Source organism: Mirounga angustirostris, unplaced genomic scaffold, assembly GCF_029215605.1.
Source record: "Mirounga angustirostris isolate CCGP_5_RB_7025 unplaced genomic scaffold, mMirAng1.0.hap1 SCAF_12, whole genome shotgun sequence".
Classification (NCBI taxonomy): Eukaryota; Metazoa; Chordata; class Mammalia; order Carnivora; family Phocidae; genus Mirounga; species Mirounga angustirostris.
Genome location: NW_026991720.1, coordinates 19,163,595 through 19,185,534, shown reverse-complemented (window position 1 = coordinate 19,185,534; position 21,940 = coordinate 19,163,595). Strand labels below are relative to the sequence as shown.

The 21,940-nt window shown below is 39.1% G+C and overlaps 2 protein-coding genes across 4 annotated transcripts in view; one reads left to right on the top strand and one right to left on the bottom strand.

Annotated features, from left to right (window-relative positions):
* Positions 1–21,940, top strand: part of EXOC4 (exocyst complex component 4) — a 738,469-nt gene that overhangs the window by 389,416 nt on the left and 327,113 nt on the right. The gene's annotated exons all lie outside the window — the stretch shown is intronic.
* Positions 3,192–3,617, bottom strand: LOC123835290 (ATP synthase F(0) complex subunit C2, mitochondrial-like). The gene has a single exon (XM_045864246.2). It carries the CDS (start codon positions 3,615–3,617, stop codon positions 3,192–3,194), a length of 426 nt encoding a protein of 141 aa, XP_045720202.1.

Genomic DNA, 21,940 nt, shown 5'->3' with positions numbered 1-21,940 from the left:
TGAAATGGGTGGAGAGGAGGAAGTAAAATAGGAGATACAGAACTTTATGGCTGAAGTCTGGGAACTGTTTATGAATGGGATATGTTGTTTGATAACGAACAAGGTAGAATTTGAACTTTTATATAATTAATGAAACCACTGGAAATTCTTTATATTCTTAAAAATCTTCTGCACTTCTGAATATCTATAATAACAAATACCATGCTCTATTTTGATGAAGATGACTATTTTTCGTTTCTTAAACACCTGGCAATCACTGTGATTTGTCAACCATAAATGAAATCCTTGTAAGGGTGTGAGGGGTAGGGAGGAGAGACCAGGGAAAGACAGGTGGGAAATGAAGTAGTTTCTGATAATTAAATTGTTAAGAATGGTGGTTGTGAGGCCATTATGGGCCATTTTTATTCTTCTCTCTGATGGCACTTTGGTCAAATGGAGAAAAATGGGTTATGGAGATGACAGCTTACTTGGAGATTTAATGTGATTTTCAAATCCCTTGGCAAAACTTTTGCTCAGTCTTTAGTTGGATCTTTTCTTTGCAAATAGAGACTCATTCAGATTGTTGCAAGTGTTATGGCATGTATGTGATGTACTTGGGAGTTCTAAAAAAATGCAAGAGAATCACAGGAATGGTAGTAAACATTACAAAGCTGAGCAGGAGAAAAAAGAATGTGAATGATAACTTGCCCACAAATACTTATCTTCCAGTAAATGACTCAGCTAACTTGCATGCTAGCTTTGCCCTCCTTACAGTTTTATGTTCTCACAGTTTGGGTTCTTTTAAAAATTGGGCTTACACATCATGATGCTCATTTGCTTTTTCCTTTGCCTCATTTTAATTTTTAGCTTTCTAGGAGTAAAAATCTGATCTTCTAGCCAGCCTTTCAGTTGGCTGCCATTGGGTGAGATGCCTACCCTTGGTCCACTTAGCTACAGCTTGGTAGGATGCCATCATGCTGTAGAACAAGGTCTCTGGGCTGACCCCACCAACAGGGACCATGTGTGGAACAGGTATACTCAGTGATAGTGGTAGTTACTTGATTTTCTCTTTACGCCCAGCTATATACAGTCAGCAGTGACTTCCATCTAACCAGCTAGCACAAACTGAGACTTAACCAGCTACCAGTTTTGATAAATTTGTAGGCAAAGAATGGTACTAAGTTTAATGTTTGGTACTAAGTTAATGGTACCAAGTTTAATGTTTGGCTTTCTCTAGTATCCTTATTGTTTCATGTATTTTGAGTGTAAATTACTATGATGGCATTTGCCCCTCTCTAGTGCCTCTTAACACCTTTGTTCCCCACACCTCATGACTTGGTTACTAATACAAGTAGTAACTTTTCTCCAAGCTAGTTAAATTCTTCAGTCTAGCCTTAAAATAAATTCAATCAATTGTTCATTATTATTTTAGCTTACCTGGTTATTAATCAGTTGCCAGGAAATGTGACTTAAAGAAAAAAAACCTTTGGATAAGGGTATTTATTTAACATAAATATTTGTATTAAATCTTAACATACTAGTGTATGAATCTAGGAAACTGTGTGTTATGTGTACAGACATATGTAAAATTTATTTTTTAAAGTAGGCTTAGCGGACATATTTGCCTTGAAAGACCCTTAAAATAGTTGGTCTAGAGTAGAACTATTTAGCATCACTTTACATGCCATTGAACTCAGAGTTAGAATCATGATGGAGACACCCCATAATGCAAATAGAAATGTCCTGAGGTCACTGTGTAATTTTATAGGGATCTTCACCAAAGCCAAGAAGAAGGTGGTAAATTTTATTAGCATGATTAACTCTGAAAGAGCTGGCCTCTTTGGGAAACCAGCTGAAAATAGAATTCTGTATCTAGGCACACAATATATAGAATAGGCATTATATGGGGTATATATCTACATGCATTTTTCCTTTGATCAACACAGCCTTTAATTAACTAGAATGAAGTCTTCCACAAGATGAAAATACGTCTTGAAAAAAGTGGCAGCCATAAAACAATACCTTGCAGCTTTCTACTTAAGAGTCCCAGTGGATTAGTGATTTTACTTTACATTTGAAATGACAGTATAGTGATGATTATTGCTCCTTTGGGATGGATAAGGAAAGAAATGGTGCCCAATTTTATTCGTCATTAGTATTCTCTGTTGTAAGTGGTATGAGAAGCTCTGGAACTAGAAGAACATGGCCTGAATATATTTTTTTAAACAAGTAAATTATCTTTCAGTATTAGTAAAAATGTCATTTGTCTGCCTTAGAAAAATAAAACCTTCAAACGTAATTTAGCTTGTCTGTCATTTTAAACATTTCGGAAGACATAGCCCCCTGGTCCAGGCCCATTTTTCTTTGTCAGGAGATGATGATTCATTGGTTCCTGGGTGAAAGTTTTGACATTTATATTACACTCTGAGTACTTGAGAAACCAAAGGGTGCCAGTTCTTTTGGAATTAAATAATGGTATCTCCTCTACCAGGCAGACATTTGCAATATTCTGTGTACGGTCTGAAATCGTTGAATGCCCTCTTTCCTTACATATTTTTGTCATAATACTCTTTATTACTGTTCTTGTTATATTGCTGTTTATTACTATCCGTCCTTATAGTTTCTTCCATATGCAACCCAGTCCTTCTCATCCCCACATTTATTGCTGTAGGTCAAATAGTTAAGAAATCCAGTCGTGAAACTCTGTTTTGATCTCCAAATAAAACAGCCCATGCTTCCAGCCATATCTTGGTAAATAATTCTCAGAGTGGAGTGACTATTCATGACCATGCTGAAAATCCTTTCCCTGACCATTTTAAGCTTCTTTATTGAGTGTTCACCCAGCTCCTATCCCATCTCTTGACTCTAGCACAATAAAGTCAGGGACGCTGAGTAATCCTGTGGCCCAGTCTTCACACACCAGTCCAATCCTGAGAGCTGTGAAGTAATAAAGACTTTTACTCCCAATTTTCTTGAAGAGGAAAAAAATCACTTTTTAAAATTCATCTCACAGCAAAACTTTATAAAGATCCTGTTTTGGTTTTTTTCTTCTTCTTCTTCTTCTTCTCACTAACACAGTATTTATTTATCTTCCCTCTGTGAAACCCTGAGCCAACCACTTTCCCTGGGCTGCGTAGGGAGGTCCAGGAAAAGGAACATACAGGGCAGATGAGACATGGGAGGAAGACCTGTGGGAAGGGGACATGGCTCTATCACATGGCGAAGAGGATGAGAAAGGCCATCATCAGGCAAAAGAGCCTCATGGCCTCTGGGAGGGCAAAGCCCAGAATGGTGTAGGAGAAGAACCATTGCTTCAGAGAGGGGTTCCTGGCATCACCAATGATGAGGCTCCCAAGATCAGTCCCAGTTCTAGCCCCAGAGCCAGCCGCCCCTACCATGGAAGCCCCAGTCCCAATGAACTTGACTGCTGTGTCGATGTCCCTTGAAATGGCGCTGGTTTGGAAACTGCCTCTAGGAATGAGTGAGGTCAGGGGGCATGGGGCTGCCCAGCTGCTGAGGCTCTGATCTGCCAGTGTCTCTGGTGGTTTTGGGACCACTGCAGACAGTGATGGGCTCAACAGCTGAGACATGCTCCTGACCAAGAAGAGGGTGGAGACGAACTTGGCACAGGCAGACATGTTCAGGGGCTGAGGGGCTGTGGTGGGAGAGCTGCTCCCAGTGCAGCGAAGACAGAGAGGGGCGTGCGGACGGTGGGGGGGATGTGCGGGAAGAGCAAAAGGAAGCTATAAACATCCTCTTTTCTTCAAGGGTTTTCCAGCAGCAACTTATCATCCCTTTCTTCTTAGAAATCCATGTATCTTAATAATAATGTCAATGAGTCACATTTGTTAAGCATTTGCCCCATGTCAGACAACGTGCTAACCACTTCACATGCACTATTTTTACACAAACAAACCTGTGTGGTATGCCCTGTTGAGATCTTTGTTGTTTTGGAGGGGGAAATTGAGGTTCAAAGACTTGAAGTAACATGACCCTCATCACATGGTCAGGAAGTCACGGAGCCATGCTTCAAACCCAGGCAGCCTGATACCAGAGCTTGCTGTCTTCACGGTCATGTGCATTGAAATCAGTAAAAATGTGTGTAAGGCTGTCCCTGTCCAGACAGCCATACTGAACTCAGTCCGAGCAGCCCCTAAAAGAGAAGGGCTATAAGAAATGTTTTTTTGTGTTAGAAGAAGGGAGAAGCAGGCTAGAAAAGCACAGATAGGGTCTCAGGGAGGGCTTTAGAGAAGAGATTATTGCCAAGGAAAGTTTCAGTGGGTGTGGCCAGATAGTGTAGGGTTATTCAAGGCTGAAAAGAAAAGGTAAGTGGTTCTCACAGGGTGACCGATGCCCCAGTACCATCTCATCCCCTGGGAAATTGTTAGAAATGCAAACTCTCAGTCCCACCCAGACCTGTGGAATCAGAAACACTAAAGGTCATGCTCCTCAGTTTGCATTTTTGCAAATCCTTACAGGTGATCCTGATACTTGTTCAATTTTGAGAACCACTCTAAATGCTCAGAGGTGAGAACACATGGCTTATTTCAAGAACTTGAATATGAGGGGCGCCTGGGTGGCTCAGTTTGTTCAGAGTCTGCCTTCAGCTCAGGTCGTGATCCTGGGGTCCTGGGATCAAGCCCCTGCGTTGGGCTCCCTGCTCAGCAAGGAATCTGTTTCTCCCTCTCCCCACCGCCAGCTCAAGTTCTCTCTCGCTACCTCTCTCCCTCTCAAATAAATAAATAAAATCTTAAAAAAAAAAAAGAAAAAAGAATTTGAATATTATTTTCACCTGTCCTTGCAACCAGAAGAAATAGAGTTGCGTCTTCATCACACCTAGCTTGCCTGTCTCTGGTTCAATAGTATTTGGGAGAGAAACAGTTGAAGATATATTCTCTTTTTATTTGTTTTTAGATAAGAAAGTAGACTTTATGGATAGCAAGAGTCAACATTTCACCCTCAAGAGTTGAGCGTCTTTCCAATATTATCTAATGGCTGGGTCAAAGCCAACCCATTAACAGCTTAAGTCTTTGTTGATAGTAGTTAAACTGATAGTGACAGCAACTTTTCTGGTCATCAGTATCCGTAATGTCCATTAAGTGTCTCCACATTTTATAAGTTTGACGTGCAATTCTAGAATTATCTGAATTATGCTTATCTGAACAGCTATGCTTGCGTGCATCAAATCCTGTTATAATAAAAGCCAGAGGACTGTCCAGTTTCATTTATTGTACTCAAATGAGGCAGTAGTAAGGATTGCTTGAAATAATATTGTCTTATATGAAGATTAACATGTAAACCTGGTTGGTGTGTTCTCCACATTTCAGAGATTATTTGTACTATTTCTTTAGTCATTAAAAAACAAAATATAGTACTGATCATAGAGCGTTTAAAGCATGACAATGTAAATGTAAAACAAATTGATAGTCCCCCTTAAATTTTGGTCTTTTTTTCTTCATAGTCTCTTGGGTTTTTTAATGTTGTTGTAGTTGATACTGTATTGACATAATGTACTAAGTTCTTGAAATTAACTGCTTTTGAACAGCACATTAATCCCCCTCTCCTTTTTACTGTGTTTCTATTATATTTATCATAATTTTATTTTAATTTATTTGTTTACATGTCAGCCTCCCTTTTTAAACTCTGAAGGCAGGAAGTCTTGTCAGTGTCCCATGCCCACCGAGGGCATTATTACTAGATTCTTTTTTACTTTTTAAATGGTATCACAAATGGCTCTGTCAGTCAGTCATGCACAATATATTCATTTAATAAAGATTTATTAAGCACCAACTTTGTGTGTTTACTGCTTTAGGAAATTTATTCTAAGCACTGGTCTGGAATTGGCCGCATGAGAATTACTACCTAGGGAACATTAAGGACAGGCCACATTTCTGGGCCCCATCCCTTGTCATTCAGATGCTACAGGTGAAAGTCTGGGACCTGGGATGCTAGTATCTGAAAGCTCCCAGTGATAGTTCTAATGTTCCCTTAGGACAGAATGATAAAGAGATGGTAGACTGGTTAGTCTTCTTCCTTATCTTTTGTCATTGTCTTTTTTTTTTTTTTTTAATTTATTTATTTGAGAGAGAGTGAGCAAGAGAGAGAAAACACAAGCAGGGAGCAGGGGCAGAGGCAGAGGGAGAAGCTGACTCCCCACTGAGCAGAGAGCCTGGTGTGGGGCTCTATCCGCGAACCCCGGGATCATGACCTGAGCCGAAGGCAGGCGCTTAACTGACTGAGCCACCCTGGAGCCCTTTTATTTATCTTTGTTCTCATTCAGGGAAGCAAACTGGAAGGGGCACCTGGGTGGCTCAGTCAGTTAAGACTCTGACTCTTGATTTCAGCTCAGGTCATGATCTCAGGGTCCTGAGATTGGGCCCCATGTCAAGCTCTGTGCTCGGTGGGGAGTCTGCCTGTCCCTCTCCCTCTGCTCCTCTCCTCGCTCGTGTGTGCACACGCACTCTCTCAAATAAATAATAAAATCTTAAAAAAAAAAAAGAAAACTGGAAGTAAAATGGAGAGATGATGGCTTATTTTAATGCTGAAGGAAGAGGAAGGCACTTTAACAAATATTATTTTATTTAACTGTTACAGTTCTTCTGGGAAGTAAATAGTAGTATTCTCATTTTTTACTGTAAGACATTTTTGTTCCATAAAACATAAAAAATCTTACACAAGGTCACACATCTAGTTAGTGCTACAGTATGGATGAAACCCCAAGCTGTGTAACTCAGGAGCCCACCTTCGATTCCCCTAATATACCCAGCTGTGCTATAAAATGGAAATCAGCTGTTTTAAAAACGTGCTGTGCTAACTGCATTTGTGTTCAGTTTTAAGAACAAAGAAAACACAAATAAGTTGATGCTTCATAAAAAAAAAAAAAAGCTCGAATGCTCTATGAGGAAAAAAAGATTAAGTTGATTTTATATTTGTGGCCTTTGATTTTATTCCCCCCTACCCCCCTGCTCTGTGTATCGATGCCTTTCCATGAAAAAAAGCCTTAGGCTTTTTGTATTGTATATAAGTTTTTGTATTGTGTATAGTTTTAAAGTAGTGATTTCATTTTTGAGTTGAGACTATTAATCTTAAAGAAGATGCATGAGGATATTATACAACTTTATTTTTTAGCCCTGTAGATTATGTACCTCTTAAACTGGAAACAGCTACCAACATATAGCGGGCATGTTACTCCATACCAGGATCTCATGTCTTGTTTTTTTTTATTTCTGTCAAGTATGTTGGCTATTATTTTTCACTCTGGATGGTTTTTGAGGTCATGTATTTAGATTTTTTTTTTTTAAAGATTTTATTTATTTGACAGAGAAAGACACAGCGAGAGAGGGGAACACAAGCAGGGGGAGTGGGAGAGGGAAAAGCAGGCTCCCAAGGAGCAGGGAGCCCAATGCGGGACTCGATCCCAGGACCCCGGAATCATGACCTGAGCCAAAGGCAGACGCTTCACGACTGAGCCACCCAGGCGCCCCCATGTATTTAGATTTTGCATAGAACTTTAAAGTTTGGAAGCTGATGGTAAATTTATATGGTGTCGTGTGTCTATAATATGGAAATTAAAAATAGGGTCCTGATTAGGGCACCTGGGTGGCTCAGTCAGTTAAGCATCTGCCTTCAGCTCCGGTCATGATCCCAGGGTTCTGGGATCGAGCCCCACATCAGGCTCCCTGCTCAGCGGGGAGCCTTCTTCTCCCTCTCTTTCTGCCTGCCCTGCCGTTGCCCCCTGCTTGTGCGTGCTCTCTCACTCTCAAATAAATAAAATCTTTACCAATAAATAAATAAATAGGGTCCTGATAATAAATTAGTCAATAAGAGTAGGCATATGCTTTACCAGTTTGATGCCATGCATATATTATTTATCAAACTATGCACTAACCTTGAGGTAGCTTTTGAAAAGTACTGTTACTATTAATTAGTATCAACATTCACCCTGATATGATATGAATGTTTGCAAGAGTGAAATCACAACACACGTTAAAGAGGCTAGTATGAACTGTATTTACAGAGGGATATATTTACATTTAGTTAGACTGTTGAAAGTTTCATATTCTTAAACTCTTCTTTGTCTTTGGGGTGCCCTTCTCCTTATCCCCTGGAGCAAATTGATGATCATCCCTCAGTTCCACTCTTCTGTAGAGTTTGGTCAGCCTGGCCCTTTTTATGATTAATCAGTGAATAGGCTGAATCACTTCCTGTAGTGATTTATCTGAGTGTGTGTCTTCTGTACTACTGTGAGCTCCTTCATGTAAGGACCATTATAGGAGCTCCAGCAGAGTCTAAAACATTGCACATTCTCTAAATGTTTGATTTTGGCTTAATGAATAAAGTTTATTATTTGCCATTGCAGTGGAAAATGTACTAGAGCAATTGATTTTGCATTATTCATTGTGAAATCTATATTAAGACTATTATTTTTAGGAAAATTGAGATCCAGAGTAGCTAAAGAGCTTGCTACAGTCATATAGAAGGTTCCTTAAATTTAGTTTGACATTATGTTCATTTGTCTTTCAGTCCTATATACTTTTCAGTAAACCAGCATGTGCCAAACTATGTTCCATAAGACACTAGTGCCCCAGGAAATGTAACTGGAGTCATGGCCAGAAAGGGAAAAGAATAGCATTTAGTGGGGGGGAAAAAAGCCTTGGTTAAATAAAATTTAATAGGTTTTTTTTACTCCAGGACTTTTCTGAACTATGATGTGCTGAAGTACAGAGTCCAGAGAGATTGATAGAGCAGGCGGTATTTTGCAAAGTTATGTGTTAACCCCCTCTTTAAATTTACTCTTGTCTGGAGAGACAGCTTTTTTTTTCAGAAGATACAATTTAGAGAAGCTGTACTAAATGAATTTTGTATGATGTTGATTCAAGTTCTTTATATCAAAGTCATCTTGACTTTGTGAACAAAAGAAATTGAAAGATATTGGTTGTGGACTCTTTTCCTGGATTTATCTCTGATTTACTCTATGAGCTTTGACAAATTCCAAAAATGCAGGAAATTGTTTCCATTTATTCATTAATAAAGGGGATATCTGGGGAGACACATGGTCAAATACTCAACCTTGGAGTCCCGTGATTTTGAGCCTGTAAGTCTGTTGGTTTGCTAATAGGTCCTAGTCCAGAGGTATATGTCAGATAGTATTATAACAAATAACATTGGACAATCCACATTCATTTATTTTACTCAATGTACATTTTGTTGCCTGAAGTAGGTTGACTTGGTAATTGTTTTTTATATGGAGATTTAGTTATCCAGTGTGGTCCAAGGAACATTGCAGGGACCACCCTCTGTTATAGTTTATTTGTTAGTTAATAAAGGGAAAAAACCAGAGCCCTTCTCTGCTATTAAATACTAACTTAATAGTATCTGTTTTCAGAAAATTTAACTTGATCAAATTCAAATCCTAGGCTTAATATGAATTAAAGTTTAATTACAAGAGGGCAGTTAGAAGTAGTTGTAATTTCAGAAGGAAACCTCTGCAAGCTAATAGAGATTGTGGATTTGGGGAGAGAATCCATAGCACTGGTTGTAAAGAGAAAGGACCCATTAGTGTCCAGAATAATCAGTATAAGGGAGTATTACTGCCATCACTATGTGGAATTCGTGATAGTAGAAAGGACAATTGAGTTTTTATAGTTTCCTCAAGGAGCTAAGTAACTTACTAAGTAACTTAATTTGATTAAATGTAGTCTGGAAAAAAGAATCCACACAAAATAAAAATTGTGAATTTGAGAATGACAATAGCAGGCCTATTTGAATTTAAAAAGGAAGGGGGAGGCGCCTGGGTGGCTCAGTTGGTTAAGCGACTGCCTTCGGCTCAGGACATGATCCTGCAGTCCCAGGATCGAGTCCCGCATCGGGCTCCCTGCTCGGCAGGGAGTCTGCTCCTCCCTCTCATGCTCTCTCTCATTCTCTCTCTCTCAAATAAATAAATAAAATCTTTAAAAAAAAAATTAAAAAATAAAAAATAAAAAGGAAGGGGGAGCTCCAGCTGTGAATTAGTGTGGAAGGAGTATAACCACCGGACTGGAGACTCCACCATTTTCTAGCTTGATGACTTTGGACAGCTCTCTCTCTCCATTTACTTAAAAGGAAGTAGACTATAATTCTAGGAGTCTAAGCTAGGAATGTAGAAGAAAGTAAAGTAAACATGTCTTTGCAACTGATTTTTTAGTTGACATGTTAGAAGTATCATAGAAGGACTGATTTTTTTTTTTACTAAACATTACAGACTTGATCATTTAATTTAATTTTATCCATAAAAATACTTAAATATTTATTCATTTATTTATTTATTTTTAAAGATTTTATTTATTTGACAGTGAGCAGGAGAGAGAGCACGAGCAGGGGCAGAGGGAGAGGGAGAAGCAGACTCCCTGCTGAGCAGGAAGCCCACGTGGGGCTGGATCCCAGGGCCTGGAGATCATGACCTGAGCCGAAGGCAGATGCTTAACTGACTGAGTCACCCAGGCATACCCTTAAATATTTTTTTTAATATAAAAAAATGCTACCAAAGCTCCAGTTTTTTTCCCCTGCCTCAAGTTTTTATTTTTTATTTTTTAATTTAAATTCAATATAATTAACATATAGTGTATTATTAGTTTGGGGGGTAGAATTCAGTGATTCATCAGTTGCATATAATACCGAGTGCTCATTACATCAAGTGTGCTCCTTAATGGAGCACCCAACTACCCCATTCCCCCCCACCACCTCTCCCAACAAACCTCAGTTTGTTTCCTATAGTTAAGAGTCTTATGGTTTGCCTCCCTCTCTCTTTTTGTCTTACTTTATTTTTCCTTCCCTTCCACAGTTTTTTTTTTTTTTTAATCTTCCTTTGGAATTACCTTAGAGCAAATTTAAGGACCCAAAAATTAAGTAGAACTGCTTTATATATTACTACATATTTTTATATATACTTCTATGTATTTATATGTATGTATATACACGCAAATATTTTTGTAACATCAAATGAAAGTACCTAATTTATTAACTTCTTCATTCATTAGACTGAGGTTTAAATGATTTTAAATGGTCCAAAAAATCTTTAATAGATAAAGATATGTCATCATTTCATTTTTTTAAGGCATTTCCTGAGGTAGAATATTTTTAATAGTGGCAGCAGCTCTGAGGCAAATATCTTCCATCCATAGGCAAGTATTGTGGAAAGACTCTTATTGGGATGTTTACTTTATCATATGTTTGTTAAGAATAGCATTTATCTTATAGCATATTCTTACCTGGTGAAAAAAACAGAAAGGACCAGATAAGCAGGAGATTTGAGAATACAAATGTGGAGATGTATGTCAATGAAAATAAATAGTATCTTAAATTTGCAAGTGGTATTGCACTAAAGGGTTATAAAACACCTAGGAAGTCATAATTTTCCAAGTTGAATTTTTCTGAATAAAAATTTTCTGAGTTCAAATGTAGTCCTAGACTTCAGAAATTTTCCACTATTCAAATAGCTCTTACACACCCTCAAAAAGATCTGTGCAGAATATAATAGGATTGCATAATTCACAGTCTGTGATAGGATAATCTGAATTGGAGCTGAGTTGAAGCATATTACCTTAAAGATTTTAATGAAATTGAATATTAACACAATTAAACAAGATCAACCAGATCAAAAGCTAACAATCAAATTGTTTTAGGTTCTGTTAAAGACCTTGCTTCTACCGGGGCTTTGCTATGCCAATTATACATGTGATTTATTTGTGTATTATATTTTCTACTAGATAGCATTTAGCTGGAAGTTCCGCTGCATTTATAGGACTTTAGAAATGATGAAAGCTTTTTTTTTTTTTTTTAAAGATTTTATTTATTTGACAGAGAGAGACACAGCGAGAGAGGGAACACAAGCAGGGGGAATGGGAGAGAGAGAAGCAGGCTTCCTGCAGAGCAGGGAGCCCGATATGGGGCTTAATCCCAGGACCCTGGGATCATGACCTGAGCCGAAGCAGACGCTTAACGACTGAGCCACCCAGGTGCCCTGATGAAAGCTTTTTTTAAGATAAAAGTGTAGTATTCATTTGTCCTTTCTGCTAATGTGTGAATGGACTTCCCTCCCAACTAGTTCGAATTGTCACCTGTATGACCACCATGTATCTGTAGGCATGCAAGTTTGTGTGTGAAAAATTACACATGTGTATACCTTTTTATTTTATTAGTTCCATTTGCCCCAATATTATTAAATTATTACGATGAACACATCTAGTTAAACTGTTTCCAGCATGGTACCTTCCTTCTCCTTTGTAAGAATTTACAGATTTGGTTTATTGGTTACAAATGCCTACTGCAATGGTAATAGACACATATATGTATATTTGTATTTACATTTATACACATATACAAACTCCTAAGTCAACACTGGACATAACTTTTGGTTGACTTATAATAAGTGTACAGATCAGCACCCTCCCAAAGACACATGAGTCACATAAAAAAAAAAAAAAAAAAAGGAAAGATAAAGAAAAGGTTGAAATAAATTTAATAGTATATTCTATTTCACCCAATATATCCAAAATATCATTTTTTTCATCTTAAAAAATAAAACTGGCAGTTATTTTACCAGCAAAAATGGGTTTGTTTAGGAATAACGGAGGATTGCAGTCAGGAACAGCTGTGGGAAAACCACAGGCACTTCTGGACAACAAAGGAGAGGTATAGAGAAAATGGGGGAGTCAGGAAGGCTGTTAGAAACAAAAAGTCCATTGGAGTAAACAGAGTTCCAAATACAGTTGTTTTTCATTGGCTGAGTTGTGCCTGTTTCTCATTGGCTAGGCTGTTGCTAGGGCAAAGGAAAGCCTTTCTTCTTCCTCCTGAGATAGTAAAGAAGTGTCTTTGTCCAAGGTGCTTCTCTTCCTGTTGCGTCTGCAATTGATGAATGATAGGGCATGAGTGCACCCCCTGCCGGTCTCCTTTCTAAATGAGATTTCCTGTTATTTTCCACAACTTCAACTTGTAATTAATATAAAAATGATAACATATTTTACATTCTGATTTTCATTCTACATCTTAGAAATCCAGTCGTATTTTATCCTTCGAGCACATCTCAGTTTGGACTAGCCACACGCTTAACAGCTGCAGGTAGCTTGTGGCTCCTGTCTGGGACCCCACAGGCCTGGGTGTTTATCATCAGTGTGCACACCCAGTGTGAACTGCAAGGAGGATGGGGGTTTCGAGAATAGTGAAGTGAGGATGAAATCAGAGATCGTTTAACAGCTTCTCCAGTAATCACTGCTTCTTTACTATACAAAGTTCAAAAAAAAAAAAAAAAAAACCCCACAGGGTAAGGGGGGAAAAAAAGGAAAGAAAAGACAGCTTTCTAAATATATGTGGACACAAAGACTATCTGCCAAAAGAGCTGCCTGAATTATTTTTCTTTGTTTGCTGACAGAAGCCACATTTTTCAAATTCAAAACTGGGATAAGGACCACAGAAATTTCTGTTCCTTGCTGATTTCCTTCTCAGGTTGGGGAAGAAAAGCCTACCTGCCTCGCAGTTGCAGGCAGCCTGCAGAGATGGGAAGCTCTCATTAACATTCCTATTGTGGAGGGCAGGGCCCAGAGCTGCTCTGAGGGGAGGCGCAGTTACTTGACCAATTTGCTTCTCAAAAGAGATTGCAAATGGAAGTTTCTGCACCTGCTATAGCTCAAGCCCAATTAATATGAATGTGAAAGGGGTGTCCTAGTCCCTAGAATGGGCTGCTTATGCAACAAATTTATTTCTCACCCTTGTGCAGGCTGGTAGTCCAAGGTCACCGTGGTGCCAGCATACTCAGGTTCTGGTGAGTTCCCTGTTCTTAGATGGCCACCTCCTTGCTTTGTCCTCAAAGGGTGGAAAGAGGAAGCATTGCTATCTTTTCCTCTCCTTAAAAGAGCCCTAATTCCATCAGGAGGCTCTACCCCCATGACCTTATCTAAACTTAATTACCACCCAAAGACCCCCACCTCCAAATACCATTACTCTGGAGGTTAGAGCTTCATCATATGAATTCTGGAGGGACACAAACACTGAGTCCATCACACAGGGACTGCTTTCATATCTCAAGTGTGTTCTTACACTACTGTATGTGTATATACTCACTGGCCTTTACCTACATGTTTGTCTTTTTTAAAACCAACGTAAAATTGAAGCCAAGAGACTCATTTAGCATATAATTAATTGTCAGTTGCCTTGAAGGATTTACATTGAAGCTTTTACTGGTAAAATGATAGAAATCAACCAGGGATTAGTTAAAATGACAAAAAAAAAAAAAAACCCACAAAAACCCACTGTTAAATAGATACAGAAAAATAGTTGACAATGAAATACCAATTAATTTGATTAACAGTTTCCTATTTTATTTTAAAGTAGATTATAGAAGGGACACCTGGGTGTCTGTTGGTTAAGTGTCTGCCTTTGGCTCAGGTAGTGTGGGATCCAGCCCTGCATCAGGCTCCCTGCTCAGCGAGGATTCTTCTTCTCCCTGTCCTTCTGCCACTCCCCCTACTTGTGTTCTCTTTCTCTCCCTCTCTCTCTGGCAAATAAATGAAATCTTTTTTAAAAAAACAAAGTAGATTATACAGACCTGTAGTTTTTTTCCTCAACTCTCAAATGCTTATTTCTGAAAAATATGTTAACATTTTTGTTTCTGACAGATACAAGGTCTTGAAATTTTGAAATTCTGAAATTCTGGTTATCTTAAGTGACAGTGGACAGTCACTTAGATAATGGAATAATAAAAATGATACTTGAAATTTGCATGGTGCTTTATAGTTCATATTACTTATAAAGTGCTTTTTTGAAATCCTCAAGATAGAACCTAATAAAAACTCAGAGAAGTTTGGGGACAAGGCCACCTAGCTGTCTGCCAAGGTAAATCCTGCTTCTGACTTAAAGACCCCTTAGTTCTTCTATTAGAATGCAGCAGAATCTCCTGATTTATTAGAATTATAGGGAAAGAAGACAGAAAAAGTAGAATATGTGGTCATTACAGGAAAAGGAATTCTTCATAAGTGATTTGCAAACTAAAATGAATAATGAGTTTGAGGCATGTATCATCACAAGCTCTAATTGAGTTGATACTGAGTTTGGAAAAGAACAAATATTCTGGTTCGCTAGGTAGGGACATATTGATTGGAAGGGTTAGGTAACTTACTGAGTCCTGATAAAAGAATTTCTACATCACTGAAGAAGAGGATCTGACTTTAATTGGCATCGTTTCAAGGAAAAAGGCAACCGGTGTGTTGACTCATTTATTCATTAAATACTTACTGAGCATTTATTATGTTCTGGGGAACAAAGACAAGAATGTCTGCCATCATGGAACTTAAATTCTGTGGGACAGAAGTTTCTGTTTCATTCCAGGCACTGTGCTGGGTACTTACTTGATATCCTCTCAAAAGTCCTATGGCAACCTCTGGCATTATCGTATTTCCAATTTAAAGATGAAAAAACAGAGTCTCAGTAAGTTGCTCAATATTACACAGCCAGTAAGCATCAGGAACAGTAATTAAACCTTGTTCTGTCTGACCCCCCCTTTACCCCATAGTTGCACTACGGTCTCCCAGGTCACCCTCTTTATGAGAATACTTCTCCAAATGTCAGCGTTTAATAATGTTAGAACCTCTAGGTTTGCTCATCATTCAATTGCTTTTTTCCAAAGCAGTCATTTTGTAGTATTGGGCTTAGCTATGTCTTCAAAAGCAATTACATGTGATATGTTTAGTCTGATTTGGTAGCACAAATGACTGCTTCCCCTCAGCAACAACAGGAAGATTCTTAATGGGCACTCTCTTCAGAATGTGATTCTGATAAGCAATTGCCTCTTTAATAGTGTAGTCTGTGTAATAGCAAAGGACAGCCAATTATAATCAGGCACTGTCTGCCAAGGTTGACTTTGGTGGGGCTGCTAGAGAAATAATATAGATTTTGTGAAGGAATAAAATGAGGGAGGTGACATCAAGAGGAGAAAAAAAAAAAAGATAAAAAAGAGGCAAGACAGTTTCCCAAATCCTGATCAGCCACAGTGAAACCTTTTGCAAACTGATGATCAGCAGCAGCTTGTCTCTGGGCTTTGCCCTGGCAGGTTAGAGTTGGCACCTGCCAAGTGGTATCGTCCTCTTATTTCTTATCGGATTAAGGTTTTGATTACATCTGGCCCAAGGGAGGGGGCATAATCATATTTAGTATGTGTTAGGCCAAATCCCAGACTAGTAGCTGGGGGATGACATCTCTTCATTGGCTAGGCGAACTTAGCATTGTATTTTAAGATTTCCTGTGATGGAGTCATCACTACCATCATTGGTTTTCTGTTCCCTTTTCAGGGAGGTGTGAGATCCTAGTGTCGTGGTGAAGAGCCTGTGGCTCTGTGTCTCGATTACCTTGGTGCCGCTCTCTTCCTTGCTGTGAAACCTTGGGCAGATGCCTTAGGTCTCTCTGTCTCTGTTTCCTCATCTGTAAAATGGGGATAGCAGTAGAACTCACTTGATAGGATTTGCGTGAATGAAGCACTTACACCAGTACCTAGCCCATGGTGAATGCTACAGGTATTAGGGACTGTGACTATGATTGTTGTTGTTACTGTTACAAATGTCTTACCATGCTACCTTAAATTGGTCACCATTGTTTTCTTAGCGTCAGATGGCAGGTGAACAAGAACATTTACTTTTAGATTCCCAGTACTTTGCCTAGGAATGTTGACAAATTTGTATCAGCCATGGAAGACCTTGTGAATTTAATTAAACAATGCCTGGAGTAGCCATCAGGCATCGAGGACACAGTGTGTGGTATTTTAGTCCGTTGAAGCTGCTCTAGCGAAAATACCATAGACCGGGTGGCAGACAACAGCAATTTACAGCTCACAGTTCTGGAGGCTGGAAGTCCAAGATCAAGGCGCCAGCAGGTCTGTGTCTGGTGAAGACCTGTTTCCTGACTTGCAGGCACCCCCTCTCTTGCTGTATCTTCACATGTCCGGAGAGATCGTCTCTTTCATGACTCCTAATGGCACTAATCTCATTCATGAGGGCTCTGCCTTCATGACCTAATTACTTCCTAAGCTCCCCACCTCTAAATACCATCACACTGGGACTTCAACATGACGTTTAGGGGGACATAGCTTTCGGTCCATGTAGCACTTGGGAAGAAGCGCAGCAGAAACCGCATAGGCAATGTTGAGGCTCCTGTCTCAGGTTGGAGTAGACCTCGGGAGGACGCTCATCCCCTCTGCATCTGATCTCCTAGGTGCCCGCCTGTGTCTCCCCTCTTGCTCACCGCCCTGGGTCAGTGTAGCTGCCGTGGCTCACGTTGTGTGTGGGGATTTCTCAGTGCTCAGATGATTTGGACGTGGAAACCAGTTGGGATATAAATTGGTAGTTGCAGCTATGAAATGCTACTATATGAGACCTGTTGTCTAACCTCAACTGTTTTTACTGTGCAGTCAGACAAAGAAGCATATTCCAAGGCAGCTGCTCCACATTTCTCTTCTCCTTGTTTTGCTTTGATGCTGTTGCTACATGCTTCTTATTTTCTTTTTTATAAGTAACCCTAAATCAGGTAACCATGTCGTGTTAGCCTTAAAATTCAACTGTGTCAGGCTTAATTTGATCAACAACAAAAATCAAAGAAGAAGAAGAAAGAAAAAGAAAGGAAAAGGCGTCACCACCAGCATATGAAACATTCTACAGAATGAACGCCAGACAGGGATAAATGAAGCACACTGTTGGTCAAGTGGACTCCAGTGGATGCCATGCCATCCCCATAGAACAACAGCAGTAGAAAACAAGCCATATCATTTTTTACTGACTTGTTCTTTTGGTGACTGAGGCATTTCATTGCACAACCAGGAGAATAATAGGTTACTTTCACAACGGGAGAAGTTTAACAAATGCTCAGTCGTTCACCTACATCATCACTGTCGTTGGCCAGAGCTTTACTATATGATATTGATGCCTTGCTTCTTTCTTATTGCCGTATTCTTTTCAGATTCAATCTGTCTGCAATGGGCCACTAAACATTTCAATTTGCTACCTGTGGAGCTGGATTGCAATGTTCAGGCTGAAATGAGAGAGAAATGGATTTAGTGAAACTCAAAGTAGGGAGTTTCATGGATTTTTGAAGAAGGATGCATAAACTGAAACCCACAGATAAGATACACGTGATCACTTTTGAGTGTCTCAAGGAAGTACATGGTATTAAGCAATTCATGGATGTTTATAGGGAAAATAGATGCCACTAGATACTGATAAGACCCCTTGCATTTTGAGGAACACAGATTCTGCTGGCCTGGGCTCTGCTTGCAAATAGTCAGTGCTGCTGTACTAGCCCTTGAATCCTTCTAACACTGTGCTCATTTAGGTGCTCTTAAGAGAGCTTAGCTACTAAAGAAGATGGAAGTCCAAATTATTTTCTGGCACAATCAGACTAAAAGGAAGGGTTTTTATTCTAGAATTGGGAGAGAGGCTTTCTCTCCTTTGCAGTTTAAAAGGAAAATAACCTGAGGACAAGCTGACTGTGGAGGAGTGAAGAGCCAAGAGAATCACAGACAGCTGGAGCAAGAGCCTTGATTTTACCGTTCCTGCAGCCCTCACCACCTTTGGGACTTAACTGTTGTATGAGAAAATAGATCGTCTTACTGGTGCCGCTGGAAGCGTGCTGGTGGATAGATCACCTTGGATATTTATATTCTATTGTATAGACTATATTCTATAGTCTATTGTACATTCACATATATGGTGTCACATTAGAAAACAATTATGTAAGTTAGTGAGCACCCTCATTTTTACAGAGTGAAAACAAAGGATTTAGTGGTGAAATGATTTGTCCAAGGCTCGGCCAGGATTAAAGTTCCTCATCTTCGGAATGCAACTCTAGCTGTCTTTCCCATTCATATCATAATCACTGTCATAATGTAAAAATACCACCGGACTACAAAGGAATAAATAATACTGAGCCTCTATTCTGTCACTGTATGAGTTTGAGAAAGAGATCCTATCTTTGAGCCACATTTTTCTCTTCCATGTAATGGAGATCAACAGACACAACCTACTCCTTTTTTTTTTTTTTTTGTATAAACCTGATTCCATTAATGTGTTTTCTCCATGTTTACCTTATCTTTTCTCAAAATCATCATCATCTTCACAGAAGAGCAGTAATTGATGGGTTGTATAAATAGAGGAAAGCTAGAAGGCAGAGGATAGCAATTGTGGGTAACTTTGTACTAGGCTAGGCTTTGGAATCACTGAACACTTCCTGTTGGAAGTGGTCTTTCTTCACCTGACTGTAGACTACAAAAATGGATCTGGTCTGTGATTCCTTTCTCTGCTGATCCTCAAGTAGCCATGAAAATCTTTAATGTTTTCCAGTGATTGCATGGGCGGGGGGGGGGGGGGCAGGTAATATTGGGATTTCAACAAATGGGAGAGATCCCAGGTTAAAGATTAAAAGTAAAAGAATAACTTAGAGTCTTAAACATAAAGGCCCCTATATTTGGAGTGAATTTAGGGACTTAAAAATTTCTTTGGCCTATTCCTGCTCTTCTTCTCTATTTTTCTCTTAATTCCTATGCTGCTGCTTAGGGACCTTCTGTCCTAATTAACTGTGATGAATTCAAAGATAGTCCCTTCTTCTGCATTTTGTGTGTTGTTTCACCAGACATTGCTTGTTTGTCTTCTCTTCACTATTAGGGGCATTTGGAGCAGGGAGGAGAAGGATACCAGGCTGCCAGAGCCTTTAATTATTTTATTTGGGGCAGAGGGGGTATTTGTGGTATAGACATATGAAACTAGGCAGGTTACTTCTTGTCGACACTCTTAGTCTTACTCTAGAAAGTGTATTTCTTCATAGAAAGTTACTGTCAAATAGCCATATTATTTCTGTTCAAATGGGGATCACCATTTATAGGTAAAGCAATTAGCTTTGCCTTGAGTTAATAGGAGGCATACCATATCCCAATGAAGAATTTTTTTTCCTAAAAATATTATAGGCAAGTTCTCAGTGTTAGACTACTGTCTTCAGAGAGGTTTGTCTTAGCCTTGATACTTATGAAATAGTCTTTTTCTTGAAGCATTCCATTCATTCATTGATTCATTCAGCAAATATTCATTGAGTACTTCCTGTGTGCAGAACCCTGCTAAATGCTGGAGACAGAGCCATGAAAAAGTTGGCATGGACTCCACCTTCAAGAGGCTTTCAATATGGTGGAAAGAGTGAGTTGAGCAAGTGGTTGCAAGGGCTTGTTAGAGAGCTGGAATACCTGTGTATGGGAGAGGCTCTTGTGTGCACACCATCTATTTATAAATGTGGACTTAGAGAATTTTGAGAGAGGAGAGCATTGCTTTGGAAGGACCTGGGAGAGACATCCTCCCTGATCGCCGTAGAAATACGCATTTTTCACATGTGGCCTTGCCTGTTAGACTTGAAGACTTAAAATGATTTTTAATACAGATCTGGTCTCCTGCCACGAAATATAAAAATACCCCCTGATTGGAGCTTTCTTCTAGAGTATTTTTCTGTAATTAAGGAGGGTTTTTTGTTTTTTTTGTATTTTTACATTAGTTTCAGAAAATGTTCTTTAAAATTAGTAGATTTCTTCATTTGGCAGTATTTCACACTGGCTCTGTGTTCCTCAGACTCAGATATAAATAAACAATAAATTATTTTTTAATTCATTTTAAGGGTTTTTTTTAGGTTTGATAGCAAGTAATTCTATTTGATATTTCCCATAGATTCAGATTTAGCTGTAAAAAAAAAAAAAAGAAAGAAAAAAGAAAAAGAGGCCCAGACAAAGAGGAATTGTTAGAACTTCCGTAAGGTTCACTACTCTTTCTTACCCTTTCAGGTGGCTAATGCCAAAGAATGAAATCAGTAAAATTGCCCTTTTCTGTGTAACTCAAGGTCAATAACTGGTAAAAAGAACTTTTGAAAATTAACTTTACAAGTGATAGGAATCATCTCCTTTTAAATTAGCATTATTCATTTAATAACTAAAGAGTTGGTGTATTTCTCTCATTCATTTGTAGACGTTTTTTCCTTTTTAGTCTGGTTCATTCATCAAGGCCCAATAAAACTGAGTTTTCTGTCCATGGGTTGCCCCCCTTACTCCCCACACCCTCATCTGTGAAGCTCGCCATGATCATCTCTCTACTCCCCTCCATAGTTCTCTATGATTTTATTATAATACACTCATACATCCATCTTTCTGTTATGTTAGGAACTCCTTGTGTCAGAACAGTGTTATTGTAGACCCAGTGCCCAACACAGGGCTCAGCATATACTAGGTGCTCATATATATGTGATGAGTGGATGAAATGTGGCCCTCTGAAGAACAAAATATACATACATTCTTATACACATACAGCCAGCAAATATATATTAAATGCCTATGTGTACAGGGCTGCCACCCAGTCTGTTGAAGGTGCTAAATATATAGGGTCCCTCCCCTACATTTGGAAAGCTTAAAATTTCAATGGAATCTAAATGCATATTTGTGGAAATGATGCCTTAAATAATGATATATATCAAAGATATGCTTTGTTGAGATGCCAAAGGATAGCCTTTGCTATAGTTTAGAGGCTCAAGGATCTCCTTTCACTAAGGAGAATCAGGAACTTTTCCATAGAAGAAATGGGATTTTAGCACAACCCTGAAATGTTGGTAAGATGTATGCCCAAAGGCACCATGGATGGTGGTTGTGTCCATTAGGTTCCATCCAGGTCTCAAAACAAAGACTGACTGCACAACCTCACCCAGCATGAGTTAAGGGATAGATTTTACTAGGGAAAAGGAAAACTGACATAGCTAAGTCAGCAAGACAGAAGAAGGCACAGTACCCCCCATTCTGCATCATCCCACAGAGAAGTACACTGGGGCTTCTGCTCTGCTGAGCCTGCAGAGTGGGTTTGAATTCTCCTAGTATTCTGCCTTACCATCAGGCAAGAATGAGAAAGCATCCTTGTCATTGAGAGAATCCTTG

Bases quoted from the DNA above. Each gene is read 5' to 3' on its own strand.
- LOC123835290 (XM_045864246.2), bottom strand. From the start codon at position 3,617: ATGTCTGCCTGTGCCAAGTTCGTCTCCACCCTCTTCTTGGTCAGGAGC.